Raw genomic sequence first — 16,768 nt, forward strand, 5'->3', positions numbered from 1 at the left:
TATTTACTTATGTATGTAAAAGAATTGGAATGTTATCGAGTAACAACCAAGGTATTAGTAGTTCGAAAAAAGTAGATCGTACGTTCAATAATGGTTACGTAAATGCAGACCCAAGTGAAGAGCTTAAGCCTAAATAGGTTCTGACCGGAAAGCCAACTTTATAGGTGAGATATATCCGAATATCTAATTCTTGGGTAAATACTAATATTATAAAGCTGAAGAGTTTGTTTGTTTGTTTGATTGCACTAATCTCAGGAACTACTAGTACGATTTGAAAAATTCTTTCAGTGTTAGATAAGCCATTTATTGAGGAAGGCTATAGGCTATATACCACGGGCGGACCGCTAGTAATGAAATATAATCTATTATGTTTTAAGTTCCAAAAAAATCCATACCAAATCAATTTAGTCACATTTTATTGCCACACCGAAATAGGGTCAAAATATATTTGCATATCATGCACCTTGCCAGATCCTCGACTTGAGCAAATAATAACCAGCGCTTACCTAGCTTTTTTCGGTGAAGATAAAATAGCTGTATCGCAGAGATAGTAAAAGTTACGCAACCTCGGGAGACGCAGTACGAGACGGGGAGGCTGCGGGGTCAAAGCGCGCTGTCAAGGCTGTCTGTCCCTATCGATATATTGGCTCTCTGTGGAATACATAGTGTCAAATTATCACTAAAATCTTCAGAAGAACCCAAAGAACATAGCGTACAGTCTACTGTGTCCGTAGGCCAGCTGTTGCACGGTTCCTTCTTTTCCGGAACGTCTGCGTCACAGGAAAATCCACTTTAATCTGTGGAACTGTTTTGAGAGGACAGAAAAATAAATACAGCCAAAATTAACGTCTTGATTCATTCAAGTGAATTAACCATTTGTTCTAGGAGGCTATTTTTAACTTAATAATATTTATTAGTTTTGTTGCATGGAATGAATTTGTAAATTACATAACATAACTCCCGCTTATCGAGTTTCAAACTTGCTAACGACTTGGACGTCCGCCTTCAGCGCGCCCACTCTGTTGCTTTAAATTATCTATTTATACCAGTAAATAAAGTGGAAGTGTCAGTGACGGTAACCAACAAATTTTCATTAAGTTGATATCTTTATATAAATACGCAGAGCAATAACTTTTTACGAAAATTCCCTTTTTACGAAAATTGCGAGGACAGAGGAGTGTGGTATTTGCCGCACTTTTAGTTCATATAGACAATGGGTACTGAGTGCGGAGTGCAAATATTTGTCTCACATAAATAATAATTTTTCAAAAAATACATTAGTTACACGGTCAATAGTAAGGACATAAAATGACACAATTAATATTTATTGATGACCCTACACAGATGATAGAGTGAAGTACTTGATCCATGCAGAAAAGTACATGTGAATTTATTTATCTTCGTCCTCAATACATCAGAAGCATACACAAGAAAAGAGGAATCATCCACCTCAAAAAGCTATTCCAATAAACATTAGACTTACGAAATCACCCACGATAACCCAGACGATATAAGACATGTTTTGTTTAGATCTACGTAGACAATACGTTGGAATTCTCTTCTGCACGAGACTGGACCAAAGAACCGAACTGGCGGATTGCCAGGACTAATATTTCCTGATAAATCTCTTATCATTGCAACTTGCGCTTGTAAAATAAGCTGCCACTTTAATTAAACAATGGGTCCAATTTAGATCGTTATTCTTGTTGCGTTTGTTGTGATACTTTATTAAGGATCATTTGCAAGTTCTCGATGTCTCTTTTGCCTGTGAAAATGAGATAGATATCAGTAAATATTATTGCGCTTGGATTGAACCAAACCAAACATTAGATTACTTTAAACATAGTCGAAACATTATCTGCCGTGTGTGCGTTGTACTTTTTTCCGTATTTCTGTGATTTTTCTCTGGTGAAGAAATGTCCTGTCCTATGTCGGGCCTAACTATCCTGGAACCAGACTGCATCCTTATCGGTGCAATGGTTATAAATTGCTAGCTGTGTCAATCAGTGAAATATTGAAATAGGTCCAGTAGATTTTTGGTCAAAATATTAAACAAACATACTTACATAAAAATCATTCCTCCTATTAATTATAATCTAGTATAGATAATAGGGACTAACTTGTATGCTATAAAATGTTCAATGAAACTTACAATTTCTTAATATCTACGTATAATATAACGTTTCCTCTTTCCGAGGGACTTAGAACCGACAGAACGGCAATATCCGTTGAGCGTTAATCTTAAAATGCACTAATTAAATGTATAATTGATGTGAACATAGAAAGAGTAATTACTTCGTGGTTTAAGATTAAAAGGCTTTCATTCCTTGTAATACTTTATGATATGTCCGTAAGCTTTAATGTGAGATATGAATACAAAATGATTTTTGTTTGTTTTGTATCTTCCGCTGTATATTTTTTAATTATGTAGTCATAAACCGTCTGTATGTGTGTCTCTTCAAAGTAGATTTCCACGCTTATTATTTACTGTTTGTCTTCAGTTGCAGTATTATATAATAAATATTATTCTGCAATATATATAAAAATCTATACCACTTATAATTTATTTGAAAAATAATTTATTTTTGTATGATAGGGTTGCCACTTGAAAAAAAGTTACAAACGGTGGTAAGAATCAAAAATACCCCCAGCTTAGCATCCCTATTCACATAGCACGAAATAGCGGAATAATTTTAGCATATACGTGACTGGAATTGTGCTAAAAGTTCAACAAAGGGAGTCCCGATAGATGCTGTACTTGAATCGATCGCACGCCGAGTTACGGCGGTCCCACTGTTTTTACTAGCCGGTCACAGAAGGAGGATTATGTTCTAGCGTAAGTGTATTTTTGAGCACGTTCCGTTCGTACGGCAGATTTGATTGATTTCTGTTTTAGCGGTCCCTTTTTTCGTCGAGAGAATGATTGCTTTTGCCGTGCAACCGTGCAAATGAAAGATAAATATTATGTATTAAGATTTCAGTGGCTTCTTTGAATGGTCATTTTTTTTTATGTCACAGCGGGCAACTGAGCTAGTTCGCCTGATGGTAAGCGATCACCACCGCCCATGACGAGTTTATAATTCTAATTATTATTTAATATTTTTACACAAACACAACGCAATTATAATTAACAAAATATATAACAATTTTTTTTGATTTTATGCTATACGGTAGATACAACAAACGTGAAATTTGGCTGTTTTTATAGATCTGACTCGTGCTTAGTCGCTCATTTTGAAGACCTGTGTCTCCTAGTGAGGTATGGGGTACATGATATAAATCTGTTTCACTGATCGATTTTCTTTATAGGCAAGCAGGTGATCAGCCTTCTGTGTCCTGCCAGATCTAACCATTTTTTTAATTTGTCCACCGGGAATCGAATCCAGGACTCCTCGGTTATACGCTCACGTTAACCACTGAACCAAGGATGCGGTCAAAGTAATACAATAATAAGTACCAAACAAATTACAAATGAATGTTTTAGAATTTAGAGCGTGCCATACCAAATATTTACCCAACTAACATGATAATATAATTATTCTACACTGATTGGCGCTAAACCTACATCAAAAGCTAACTTCGTGAATTCGCAATGTATCTCCATCCAATGCTGTTTATGTACCACTCTACATCATACACATATAATATATCAGCATATATGCATCGATGTATGATAAATTGGTGATATTTGCATACTAATTTCAGCTGTGATGATAAAACCATTTCAGGGTGTACACAACGTTAAATTATTGTTAAAATTTTTTGATCTGGTATTATGAAGAGGTATAAAAGATTTTTTTGTAAATCTATGCTTTGTTTATGTGTGAGGGAGAGAGATATTTGTTCGAAGGTACCGAACATATACAGCCTGTAGCATTCAGGGATCACGTGCAATATCCAACGATGAAAGCGTTTTTGAAATCTATCCAGTAGTTCCTGAGATAAGCATGTGCAAACAAAATTCCCCTGTTTTAGTAACATAAAAGCAATATTAGTATAGTTGAAAAACTATTGAACTCTTAATAGGTATTGGTTTATAGAACACAATATAGTACTTAGCTGTTTATACTACTGTTAGCAGAAAGGTGTAAAATGTGAAACTCGGACGAGGTCATTGCAACTAGTAATTAGTATTTCCTTGTGTTTGATTTTATGCGAGTATTATTCATTTGAAATATAATTATTTTTACACAACTATAAACCGCTTTCAAATTGTCAGAACTAGACTGATTGATATATTGATTGATTTTAGTACGATTTATTCAATATAAAAATTCAAAACTGGTGATGGATATATGTAAGGAGTGTATAAAATATCAGACCAAACAAAACCATTAAATCTTGCTTTTAACGTAAAAATAAGTATTGTCTATATTGAAAAATTAATCTACAAGGTCATTAAGATAATTGCAATTAAATAATTATTAACAATGCATAAATATGTGTCACTTTTAACTCATTGGGTACTGAACCAATTTTGAAAATTATTTCACCAGTAGATAGCTATACATGAGTGAAATTAACTATTAATTTTTTATAAGCTGTGGATAATTCTAATAATCTATCCATATGAAGATGGGGTAAAAGCAAAGTTATCTGTACAATGGTCCATAAACCAGTTCGAAGGACCTTTTACCTCCAAAGCCGGATGATTAATATTAAAAAAAAATCTACAACCGTATCTGCCGTGCTTCTAACGTTACATCACTCTATTATGTAATCAATGGCTACGGATGCCACGTGGCGTATTATTGAAGACCCTTGCGATTTCACACCAAATTTGACACATGTCCAGCGCAGGCCATTGCAATTCGGTAGCAAATTAAATACATTATGATTGATATATTTATATATACTTATTTATACATTTGTATGATTGTGTACTAACATCTGTATACGTTGGATAGTAAGTTTATATAATTGTAAATGTTTCAAACACGTTACACATACGTTATATATGTTTTGTTAGTGAGATTATTATGATTACAAGTAATGTGGTGTGGCATTGACTTACTGTTGTCCACTGCTGTTCTCGGTACTACAACTTATTTTTATAAGAGCGTGATTAACAGTCATTTAAGGTCTAAGTTACAACGCGGGTGGAGCAGTATCTAATAGATATTTCGTTAATAAAATGATCCTAAGTGAGTATCAAGATTGATCAGTGGGAGCAAAAATTGGACAGCAATTGGATAGAATTGGATGGTTACTTGCGTTTGATTTTATGTGGTGTTTATTATATGTTTAGATATTAACGGATTTTAGGCTGTGAGTGACACTAACAGTGGACAAATAGTGAAATCGCATTTAATAAATAAAAAAGAATTTAATTTCTAAATTGCATAGTACTCTTTTACTGATTACCGAACAAATTTAAATATTTCAAAATAAAGCATTATTTGTTTGTAATGGAAATCTAACCCATTCTTTGTATAATAAGTGATTATTATAATATGCCGCAATTGCTAGTTTTGTAAGGAAAGCGTGCTCGCGTGGTAACTATTTTTTCCTAGAATTGTTAAGGCTCGTAATTTCCATTATTTTGCATTACATAAACAAGAAATCAATTATTAAACAACAAAACTAACAAACTAACTGCCTCTGATGTCCACCTAAGTTATGATGCAACACAAAGTTTAACGAGGCAAAGATTTCGTTATTATTATTTACGTGATTATGCGTGACGATCGCATGACACTGCCCCAATTACTCGCAACGCAAACTCATGCGTGACAATTTGACCGAAAATGAAGAAATAAAGTTTAGGAAAATAAGGCGTCGTAGTCAGGTAGAGGACGTTATCAGGAGGTTTGTGTGGGGGCGGGCGGCCGCCGCGCGGCTACGAGGCGGCCCTACGGGCTACGGCGCTACGACATTCGCGCGCCCGCCACCGTAGCGCAACAACGTCCGCGTTCGGTACGCCCATGTTACGTAACGCTATTTACGCCGGCATCTGTTGAGCGGCACCGCACACGCTTGCCCCATCCGCGCACCATCATGCCCCTCGACAGCAAGCCACGGCCGAGACCGACCACGCACCCGAACACCTAGGGGCACGTAGACCAATCACCGATAACTGCCATTCATCCTGCCAATTATTTAAGTTAGTATAGTGCTTTTGCTTGTGGACAGTGATGCAAAGACTGATGTTAAAATTTAATCCGTCGATATTCGAGGAGAGAGATCGCAATCGCTAGCCAGCCGTTGCTGAAGCTTTCACTGCCGCCTCAGCCTTCCACTACTATAAGTTAGATATAAGAACGGCATCACAGTCCGTTAAGATATCGGGGCCTTTGTAGTTCGAAGATTGCAAGTCAACGTTCAAAATTCGCGACATAAGTGCGTGGGTACTGTGGTGGCGTCAACGACATCTTCGGATGGGCGCACCGCAGACCCCTAAAGCCATAGATGATGAGTTCGTACCTCGAGTGGACGTAATTGATGAGACTAGGCAGAGCCAGGAGCGCAAGCTGGATCGACGACGGGCTCAGGCCGGCCCGCGGCGGCGTGGCCTTGACAGCGACCTAGAGAACGAGCGTCGCAGGCCGCGTCGGAGACCTAAGAGGTTAGTTTAGCTTTAAGCGTTTCTCTTTCAACTGCGACAGCATTTGGATACTGCCTACAACATGGAGGAATCCGCGACGAATTTCAAACATCGTTCAAACTTTCCTCTTCAGGTTTTTTGAATTATATTCGTATCTACATCGTGGTTCGAGTTACACAGTTGCAAATAATAATAAAATTTACATACTGTGGATACAATAAATGTACATTTTCATCGTTCACGCCAACTTTGCATGTTTAATCCGACGGTACCGACGGGCAGCTATGATAAACTTCGTCAGAAAGTTTCGATTGTCAAAACGTAACCTCGTAAACAATGGGACTGAGAATAAATTAGAGAAGCAGTTTCTGCTTACACGCAATTTTTTTTTAAATCTACTTTGTTTGATAATGTTAAATAATAAAGGGTGTGATTAAAATTCAAAGTGTGTCCGGGCTGCGTGTGAAAGGCAATTCGGCATCCAATTTTAGTCCTGCGGCTGTATTGACATTGAACGTTCTATGACCTAAAAAATTAAACTATGTTCACCTTGAATTTACTCGCGAATTGGAACTGCGACGAGCGAGTCCAGAAATCGATTTTGAGATTTAGAATTAAGATTAGATGTATTGCTGTTTGTAAACTCGAATGCGATCTCGTTGGATAAGGGGCGGTGATAGCGTTGTATTTATGTATAAGTATTTTGCTTTGCGGTAATAGATAATATTTTGTACTGCTATTGAAATACATCAGCATTTCATTCTTTTTGGTACCTCAGTGTTATAAAATGTTCGCTGATAACATCCTTCAACATTTTGTATCCGCGAATTGTATCATATCTTTGTAATATCATGTATGCAATAGTCACTAGGACCAATTGAAAACTTGGTAATGCTGTCTGTTTGCATTGTATTTACTGACGAAATTTTAGTGGCCTTCAATGGACATAATAATTCAGGTGAAGGGGTATACTTAATATTACGTTAATAATATAACTGTGTTAGTGAAGGTCTATGCGGTATAATTTGTGAAACCAAAATAATTGAAATTGAAAGGATGGTGTTGGAACTTGTAGAAAAAGAACACGTCATTACAAAAAGGAAGTAACTCTGTCTGTTTGTCTCTTCTTTACGCCAATCCAGTGAACATATTTGGATGAAACTTGATATAAAGGTAGTTTAAAACGCGACAAAGTACATAGCATATTTTATACCAGAAATTTACACAGGAATGGTAGCTATGGGGGTACAACACCAGGACTGTATATTTCTCTTTTGCAACGCGGGAAAAGCCGGGGCGGAAAGCTTCTGTTGTACATATTTAATTCTTCAGTAATTTATGATGAAATGAATTTGAAAAGCGGCGGAAGTCTAGTTTAATAAGCAAATGTTTGAGTTTCATCTACTTCAATATCGCAACTCAATAATGAACTTCTATAGAGAGGAAAAATTTAATTAGTCCTCTTGTGTAGCGGAAAATAATATGTAGAATATTCCAGAACACAAGAACTACGCACGAGAAAAACTTTTCCGAAAAGCGTAAGGTCCTTTTAGCGATTTTTCCTCGATTACCTTGGAGTAGGGAAAATTTATTGGGGGAAAATGCTAATAAAGGTTCTTGCATACTTTGATATATTACGCTGATCGTTTGCCATTGTTTTGAGTTCTTCCGGGCCAAATAGTACATACAAGTAACGTATTATACATTTGCTATTGGTCAATGTAGACCTGTTACGAAATCTCTAAGCGATTAGAGTAAAGAATAATGTCATTGTGTCTCAGCTAGCGTATAATACTTCTTATTCAACGTCGATTAGAATTATGACTATTACGACTGATTTGGAATAGAAGTCACTTATACTCAAGCGCAGACATAATTATGTACCATAATATCAACTGCCCACTTGGCTAGTTCGAAGACTGACCTTCAAAGTCCTACGTCGTCAAGAGAAAGTTACGGACTCCGAAAATAAACATGCAACACCAAATGACCAAGTCTTTGTATTGTGTACAATTCGTCCTTGAACCTACTTTATCAAACACATCTGATAAATTGATTTATTTGTGAGTTTATCACCATCCATTATATAGTACGGACTCTTAACTTGGTTAGCGAATTAATATCGCCAGATCAATTATCAACTATTTACGTAAGTAGTTGAAAGGTCAGCGCGGACGGAATATTGTTGGATTCACAATTTGCAGCTAGATGGGTTTAGAGTTCTTATCACGCGTTGAATGTAGGTATTATATTGCAGCAAGCGCTAATAGACTCCTTGGGTGATCCATTTTATCTGGAGTAAATCCCGGCTTTTCATAGAAATATGGAATTATTTTCCGATTTATTTATTAATATCTACATTTCCGCCCTCGCTCACTCAATTATCGCCCGAGTGTCGTGCTTCATACAAAATCTGTCTTCTATCTCGAATTATTAAAATTTTATTCAAATGTATAAATTAGCGTTCTTCTGCAAGGTTTCTTCTATCTTTGTATTAACGTCATTCATATTTGTATTAACATTTAAAGAGTATGATAATCCAAACATCAATGCAATAGTTACAGATTCTCGTATTATATAATAGTATTCTTATAAAATATTCCGAAAGTTGTTACGCTGTTAAGGAACGATAACTTAAATAAAGAAGAAACCAATATTGCAAAACTATATTATTAAAACTGCTAACCTCCCGGGGATTGCTTACTCTCAAAAACGCCCGGTTTACGATCGAAGTGGGTTCGTATCTTAATGATATATACGGAGTTATCATAAAGCCTTTTTTAGTATGGATTCTTGAGATGCTATATATTGTTGTTACATACGAGGTCAGTGGTTCGTGATCGTGGGGTTATGTAATATAAAATTTTATAACACAACTGGGGAAATAAAATTGTGTGGGCGGCCTTATGGTTGGAAGTTGTTTCTTTCAAGCAATTATATAGATTTGGCAAAATAATAATGTAATACAAGAAGTTTTTGAAATACAACTAGATGGAGCCATTCGCGACTAACAAATTCTGCATTCATCGTTATTTTTCGCACTTATCACGGAGACTTCCATAATTTCTGTCCGTATTTATATTTCATAAATTGCCTTCTCTTATGTATAAACTATGTACTTCAATTCCGACGGTAAGTTGTACGTGCATGGTCCGACGGTCTCGGTCTAGGAAATTTATCGGAGTATCAAAAGATTTTTCAGTAGGTACTTTAATAATAAATAATAAAATAATAGCACAACCAAATTTCTAATAATTCAACGTTTTATAAGGCACTAGATTCTCGTCCCGGCTCCGATCGGATATCAAAATTCCTGTTCTACTCAAATGGAGCATTTTATCGCGTAAAAAGTATCCTATCACCAAAGTCAACACATTCGCTGTCTGTATACTATTATATATATTTTCATCAAAATTCGTTGTATAGTTTCAGCGTGATTGACGGACAAACATCCAAACAAACAAACCTTAATATTAGTATAATTATAATAATTATAATATTAGTGTAATTATAATAATAAAAAAGCGCTAATCAACGTACAATTAAAACTTTTAAGTTTGGAATTTTAAAATGTTGTCCCATCTTCTAGAGATATAAATAACATAAAATGACATTGTTCATTTATAATAAGATGCTCTTATAGGTAAGTATTTATTAGCTATTTAAATATAAATCATGACATTTACATATCGCATGACTTACAGGGTCAGAGTAGTTCGCACGAACGAAGTCGCGAACTGATACCTAGTAGGGTGCTTCTTACCCTACCTATATTTACTTAGTTTATTACACAGCACAGAAACAAAATAATTACAAATTGTGTACATTCAACCCAGCCATAAAATCTACGAGACTTGTTATGGTTGCCAATTTGAAAAGCGACGTCTAGCCAAGTTTATAATAATATTATCATGCTCTCTCGATGTATATTGCAAGAAAAAACAGTTTTCAGCACATTAACCCCATAATAAGTGATTGTGTTAATGTTTATATTTAATAGATATAAGATAGTATACATGTTATTCAAATAACTAACTGGAACCAGCGGCTTCACCGTGTGTTAATCCAGATTATATATCTCTGTGCTAAATTTCAAAAGAGTTTTTGCGTGAAATAGTAACAAACAGCCATACATTCTTACAAACTTTCGCATTTTTATCAACGTCAATAACGGTAATATTAGAAGCACATGATTTAATATTTCTAAAGTCATTCAATACATGTGACATTGTTACCCTGTTTCGATTTATTGCTTTAAATGTCATTTTGCTTATTCGTTACTTTATAGAAAAGTCAAGAAAAGAGCGTAGAAGAGACGGTAACATATACGAAAAATATAAAAGCAAAAAGAGTTTTAAGTTAAAAATATGGATTGGAATGGATTTTCGTAAGAGTTATCACTCTTCGACAATTGTCATACATTGAGCGAACTCGAACCGTGGAAGTTACCACACCAATACAATATGGCAACAAGTGAATGTAGTATTATAGTATACTTTTTTATATTCCACACAATCCTTTCCATTTCCTAAAGACCATCATCATTGGCGGTGGAGGTCGCTTTCCATTAGCACCCTACAGCCTGCGTCAACTATCACATAAAATAATGCGTATACATTCTGTTTGCATAAATAGATAATCTTCAGATTAAAAAAAAACCATTACCTCTTTTGTCCTGCATGTTAGACTGCCTATAAAACGAACGAAGATTATGAAGAAGAGCCTTAAAGTTGTTAAAGGTTTTGAATAGTCTAAAAAAGTTTCCGGCTAGATTCTATGACTTTTATTGAAAACTTCTCCATTCTCAGTCCGATTTAACCCAGAGTTGAGTATAGGGCTCTTCCTGTTTGCGTTATTCTTTTCTTTTCTTCGCCACCCACATCCATTTCCTCCCCAATAAATGGAGTAATAAAGAATATATTATGTTTATACGAATATAAGCCGTTCATGGCAGTGTATTTATTACGAAATGTACATTAAAATAATCTGCTTCTTCTACATAAAATTACTGTAATTGCTCTCATTTTATGAGATGTGACATAAAACGGTTGTCCTCGCTTAACCGTTAAATGTTATATGTCAGTGTGCAAGGGCCCTAAATTGAACATATACGGTAATTAATGACGTCATCATAATTAAAAGCGATACTGCACAATGTAGTGAAATTAAATTATTTAAGTTTTTGTGATAGTATAAAAAATAGTCTCAGTAAAATATTGTAAGTAATAATAAAGTAGTAATATTGTAAGTAACGTAGACAAAGAAAAGAAAGTTTCCCGGGATAAAATACATCTTATGTCCTTTCCGGGTCTCTAATATCTTTAAATTTAATCTAAATCGGTTAAGTGGTTTAGGTGCGATGAAGAGACAGACTAACAGACTTAGTTCGTTTAACATTTATAATACTTACTTTTTAAAAGTAGTTAGCTTACTAAATGTATGACAATAATGGACATATATGTTTTTTAATAAATGTGTACAGGTATATAATATTTACACACGGCATTGCTTCCCTGGAGGAAAATAACAAATTACAGATTTACACAATCATTTTCCGCCTTCGCTTAATCTATTCAAGGCATTTTCATTGCATTGAAATCCATTTATTTTTATTTTGGAAAGCTTGTAAGAATAATGAATATTAAATAATGTTTTTCTATACATTAAATAATGTAATTCTCGTTCTAGTAGTTCTAGTAATCGTTTTCAAGTCAGATAATAACCCAGAGTTTTTAATCAAGCGAATTTTTCTTTAATCCCGTCTATTTAGATTGTAGACTTTCCGATTCTTTTTTTTTCAAAGTGTCAAAGTGCTTGGTACTACGTTTTTCTTGAATAATAAATAAATAAATAAATTGAAATTTAATCACGTCCATAAACGTGATTAAATTTCAGTTTATTGTTTGTGAAAATATTTCACGTTTGTTTACTTAATAAAACTCAATGTAAAAAACTGAAAATTTTTTCAAGCTTCACACAAATAGAGGAGTGTAACACTAACGAATCATAAAAATGAACGTTTACTAACAAATTAGTTTTTATGCATATTTTACTCGCAAATATTTACCTTGTAACATCACGGGTCGTGGATATAAAATATTTCACTTTATTTATTTTTACTGAATGTGTGTGATGCGTAAATATGAAAATATTATGTTGATTGGAAAAGAACAATCATTTTGATTTATATAACACTTTTTTAATTAAGGAATTCCGTCAACAAAACTAGACTTTTTTGTTTTAAATTCAATAAATTCACGGAGATATAACACTGAAAATCGTATCACTGAAAACTCTGTGAACCATTAATATAATGATATGCATAAAGCTTATTAAGTAGATAAAGATTCAAATTACCAAGAAAGCAACATGTTGAGCTAGGATAACCTCTTACGTCTCGTTTTAAAATTAATTCTACCCAGTAAATGTTTGTTTGTGGACAAACCATATTTGTGGATCTAATAACATCTCATTAAAGAGTATAATAGACTTATATGACTCCTTGAGACTCATAAGGAATCTTGGTATTGCGGAGGAAATGTTGATAAAAAATTCTTAGAAATACAACGTTTAACAAAGTGACCAGTGTACAGCGTATTTTTTATTAATTTTTGTGACTAGCTGTTCGCCCCGGCTCTGCATCGCTGAATTTTATCTTTTATCTCTTTCACCCTTACATCGACGTACTTATGACGGACTGTGATATTAAGGACTCTGTTTAGTTCCGGTTACATTTTAAAGCATATTAGGAAACAATAAGTTGATGGCTGATAATTTAAAAATTTCGTTCCGATGGGAAACAGCAAGCTAGCTCAATGCTATTAAGAAAAATCGATTAGTGAGACATAAAATACATCTGCCCCATACCCCACAAGGGGACAAGGGACTAGAAACAATAACCAACAGATATCCTCGATGTGGTGTATTATTCTGTTAAACATTTTTTACATATTTTTTTATTCATACATCATTATATCTGAAATATAAATTATGAACCGCTGGTTAAATTTTTTAATAAAAGGATTTTTTTATGGACATTTTTCTATGGACTTTTTACCATTTAAGATTATATTATGATACTTCATTTAAAATAGTTATTTATAGATTTTAATGAACATATTAAAACTAATGTCTAATAATACATACAATATGAAATAAAAAAAATAATATTTTAAATCAATTGTCCTTAGTTATTGATGAAATCAATCTCCGAGTCCCTGCCGAATATCCGTAGAATTATACAATAAGCGTAGAGGGAAGCATTTTTGGTTCCTCCTCTGCATAAGACCGTAATTGGCTCACATCTTTTAGATTGAGTAAACTGGTCAATGGGATATATTTCTTTATAATTTTCACAAAATCTGTAAATAGTATAAAAAGTATTTGCAATCGATTATACTTTTCCCCTTCTTGTAGCTTACCTGTACCTACTAATATAACAGGTGTTAGATTATAAATAAAAGTAAAAGTAATAGAAGGTTGTATTGTCGACATTTAAATATAAACTTAGCTAGCTTAGTTGCTTGTGATTCACCGCCTCCCTGGTACAGTAATACGTATGAGTAGAACTGAGTTCTAAGTTCGATTGAAAATGTGTCACCTGCAGGAAGGTCACTCTTCCGAATAATGATAAATTAAAATTTAGTTATATACCAATCAAATGCTTTATAAATGTGATAATTTAAATAATAGAAAATTTAAAAAATAGGCGCGTTCGAACCCGCGTCCTTCGCCGAACCCGAACCGTGGCAAAGCTAACCTCTCGACTACTCGAGATCCCGCCTCCGCAATCGAATTTCTTCTACTTTTTCGGTTTCATGTGCCTAAGGGACACCACACGCCATCTATTCAGATTACGAATATTTTTTTAGATAACTATCGAATCATGACATCGAGGTCATGTGCATTTTGCTCCACTTTCCACTAATGATATTATGGATGAACCAATTCCAGTAACTACAGTGTTTTAACATATTTTAAGACACGGAAACCAATTTATTTTTAAAGGTTGCGAGCAGTTACTTGCCGAAACGTTTAGCTATTCAACATTGTTCACTTTTCCTCAGAAGATCCGCAAACGAAATGATACCTTTGTGCAAGAAAAATAAGGTTTTATTTAAATTCTCAAAATTTACCATTAGTTCCACGTTTGTACGGACAGGATGATAAATATTCGATTAAAGTTAAAAAGCCAAGCGATACTAAGGCTTAGAATAAAAATTTGTAAAGCCAGCTAAGCTCCCGGCTTGATTTGTTTTTAGTTTACTCTTTATTCATTTACCAATCGATGGTAAAAACACGTAAAAATAGTGACAACTTCTGTAAAAAAGTATATTAATGACCTGCTCTAAATAGTGCAGAGGGTAAAACCTATGGTATAGGTTCAATTATCATAGGCTCAGTCAGAAGACAAACAAAAAAACTTGCTCCTATGGAAAATATACAAAAGCACAATGTTAAATTCCCCATACCCCACACGGGGACAGATTTTATTAAAAGACCGGGCCTTACGTAGGAACGGTTGCAAGGAATCTTGTATTGTGTGGCTGACATTTCGCTTCATAAAGATATGAGTTGATATCCGAGAGGGAGTCATGTAAGTCATATAGCGTGTATGACGGGCACTCTCGCAGGAGGAAGGTATTTCACTGAGTATTTCGTTGGTATGATCACCGATTACTCCGCTTCTAAAGGTTGATTTTCAAAGTACTTTTTTTATTCGAAAGAATATTGTAGCGGAGAAATATTAACGAACAGTAAAAAAAGAAGATACAGCAAATCTTGCTTTTGTATTATTTGCTTATCGTGCATCATTTCAATCATATAAATTTCGATCCCATTTCTAAATTTATGTTTAATATTACGACTTGAATAACCTGTTATTTTTAAAGTCCAGTACATTTGTATGCAAACTTACCTCAGCATGAGGTAATGTGAAAGTATTACTGCTAATTTGAGAGCATTACTTTTGCCTTAATATTTATTTGCATAAATGTTTTACCATGAATGTCGATGGTATCATAACTGCAGAACTATATTATTATTAATTAAAGCGGGCAGCGCATTCTCAGAGGTCTGAGCCTCTGCGAATGTTATTCAAATACGAAGTAAATAAAAATTATCCAAACCTGCTTAAAAATGAGTGAGTTCTAAAGAAACAAAAGTAAAAAAAGTTGTTTAAAAAGTATCTTCTCGAACCAGTCAATAGTAAAAGAATCTCGAAAGCAATGTCACACCGCTACACAGAAAAATTATATTTCAAAATAAACATTGTTTGGAATTCACAGCTAAGACGTCTCACAAAGCGATGTATTTCAATAGATTTCATATTAAAATACATTTGACTTTACAATATTATGTTTTGCACGATAGATTTTTAGGGAAAAAAAAACAATAACAGTTTTATTCCGTTGAAGCTGTATGAATAAAATAATAATTGAAAAATTCGTTGCATATTGCATTCGTGTTTATATATTTTTATATAATCAAATACATAGATGGTACTAAAAATAGGCTATATTATCATTTATTGTATGATGACGTGTGATCTGGCGGTGTTTAAGGTTCAGCAAGGAAGCGCGCTCCACCATAGACTACATCACCAGCAGGCGAGGCCGTGATCAAGCATTTCCCTATTGTTCTTTATTGATGATTTTATACACACTACCAGCGTACAGCTGCAGGAACCAAGTATCTGCACTATTAAATGTTTATTTCGCGAGCGCACCGCTGAACTCTTGAAGCTCGTATAAGATTTTATTCCAAAAAAATATTAATATATATAATGATCAGGCGGAATATTATCAGTATGATTTAAAAAAAAAAATTATGCAAACCTACATTTCATAGTTTAAAAACGTAAAAAACTTTCTCCACAATTATATCCAAAGACTATTAAAAGAGTCTGTGAGATTCTAGGTTAGTTAAAGATCGGGTGAAATTCTTCCGTTGAAATCCTCTGTCCGGAATTGCAATTTTCTCATTGTAAACGGATTAGTCATTTTCAATCGGAATCACGATGATATCGATTTAAAGGGATTTGAAAGGGTAACGATTTTGAAGTAGGTGATCGTGTTTGTACTGTGATTGCATAAAATAAATTTATTTACATTGTACATATTACATTATTTAATGCAGTGGCGCAGCGCGGGCTTCCAACCAACCAAAGCTACCAATGTATCTAAATTTATTTTGAATATCTAATAATTATTTAATATTTACTAG

The 16,768-nt window shown here is 34.2% G+C and overlaps 1 protein-coding gene across 6 annotated transcripts in view; it reads left to right on the plus strand.

The window, feature by feature from the left end:
* Window positions 1–16,768, plus strand: part of LOC119835536 (potassium voltage-gated channel protein Shaker) — a 272,460-nt gene that overhangs the window by 8,892 nt on the left and 246,800 nt on the right. For 5 of the 6 annotated variants that reach the window (XR_005288058.1, XM_038360425.1, XM_038360431.1 and 2 more), the window contains exon 1: window positions 6,363–6,565. The exons of the other annotated variant lie outside the window; for it this stretch is intronic. Coding sequence is in view for 4 of the 5 variants with exons in the window: in XM_038360425.1 (XP_038216353.1) it covers window positions 6,378–6,565 (188 nt within the window). In the remaining variant the exon portion in view is untranslated. Of the gene's footprint in view, window positions 1–6,362; window positions 6,566–16,768 lie in introns of those variants that run through there. 6 annotated transcript variants of the gene reach the window in all.

This window comes from Zerene cesonia, chromosome Z, assembly GCF_012273895.1.
Source record: "Zerene cesonia ecotype Mississippi chromosome Z, Zerene_cesonia_1.1, whole genome shotgun sequence".
In the NCBI taxonomy this organism is placed as follows: domain Eukaryota; kingdom Metazoa; phylum Arthropoda; class Insecta; order Lepidoptera; family Pieridae; genus Zerene; species Zerene cesonia.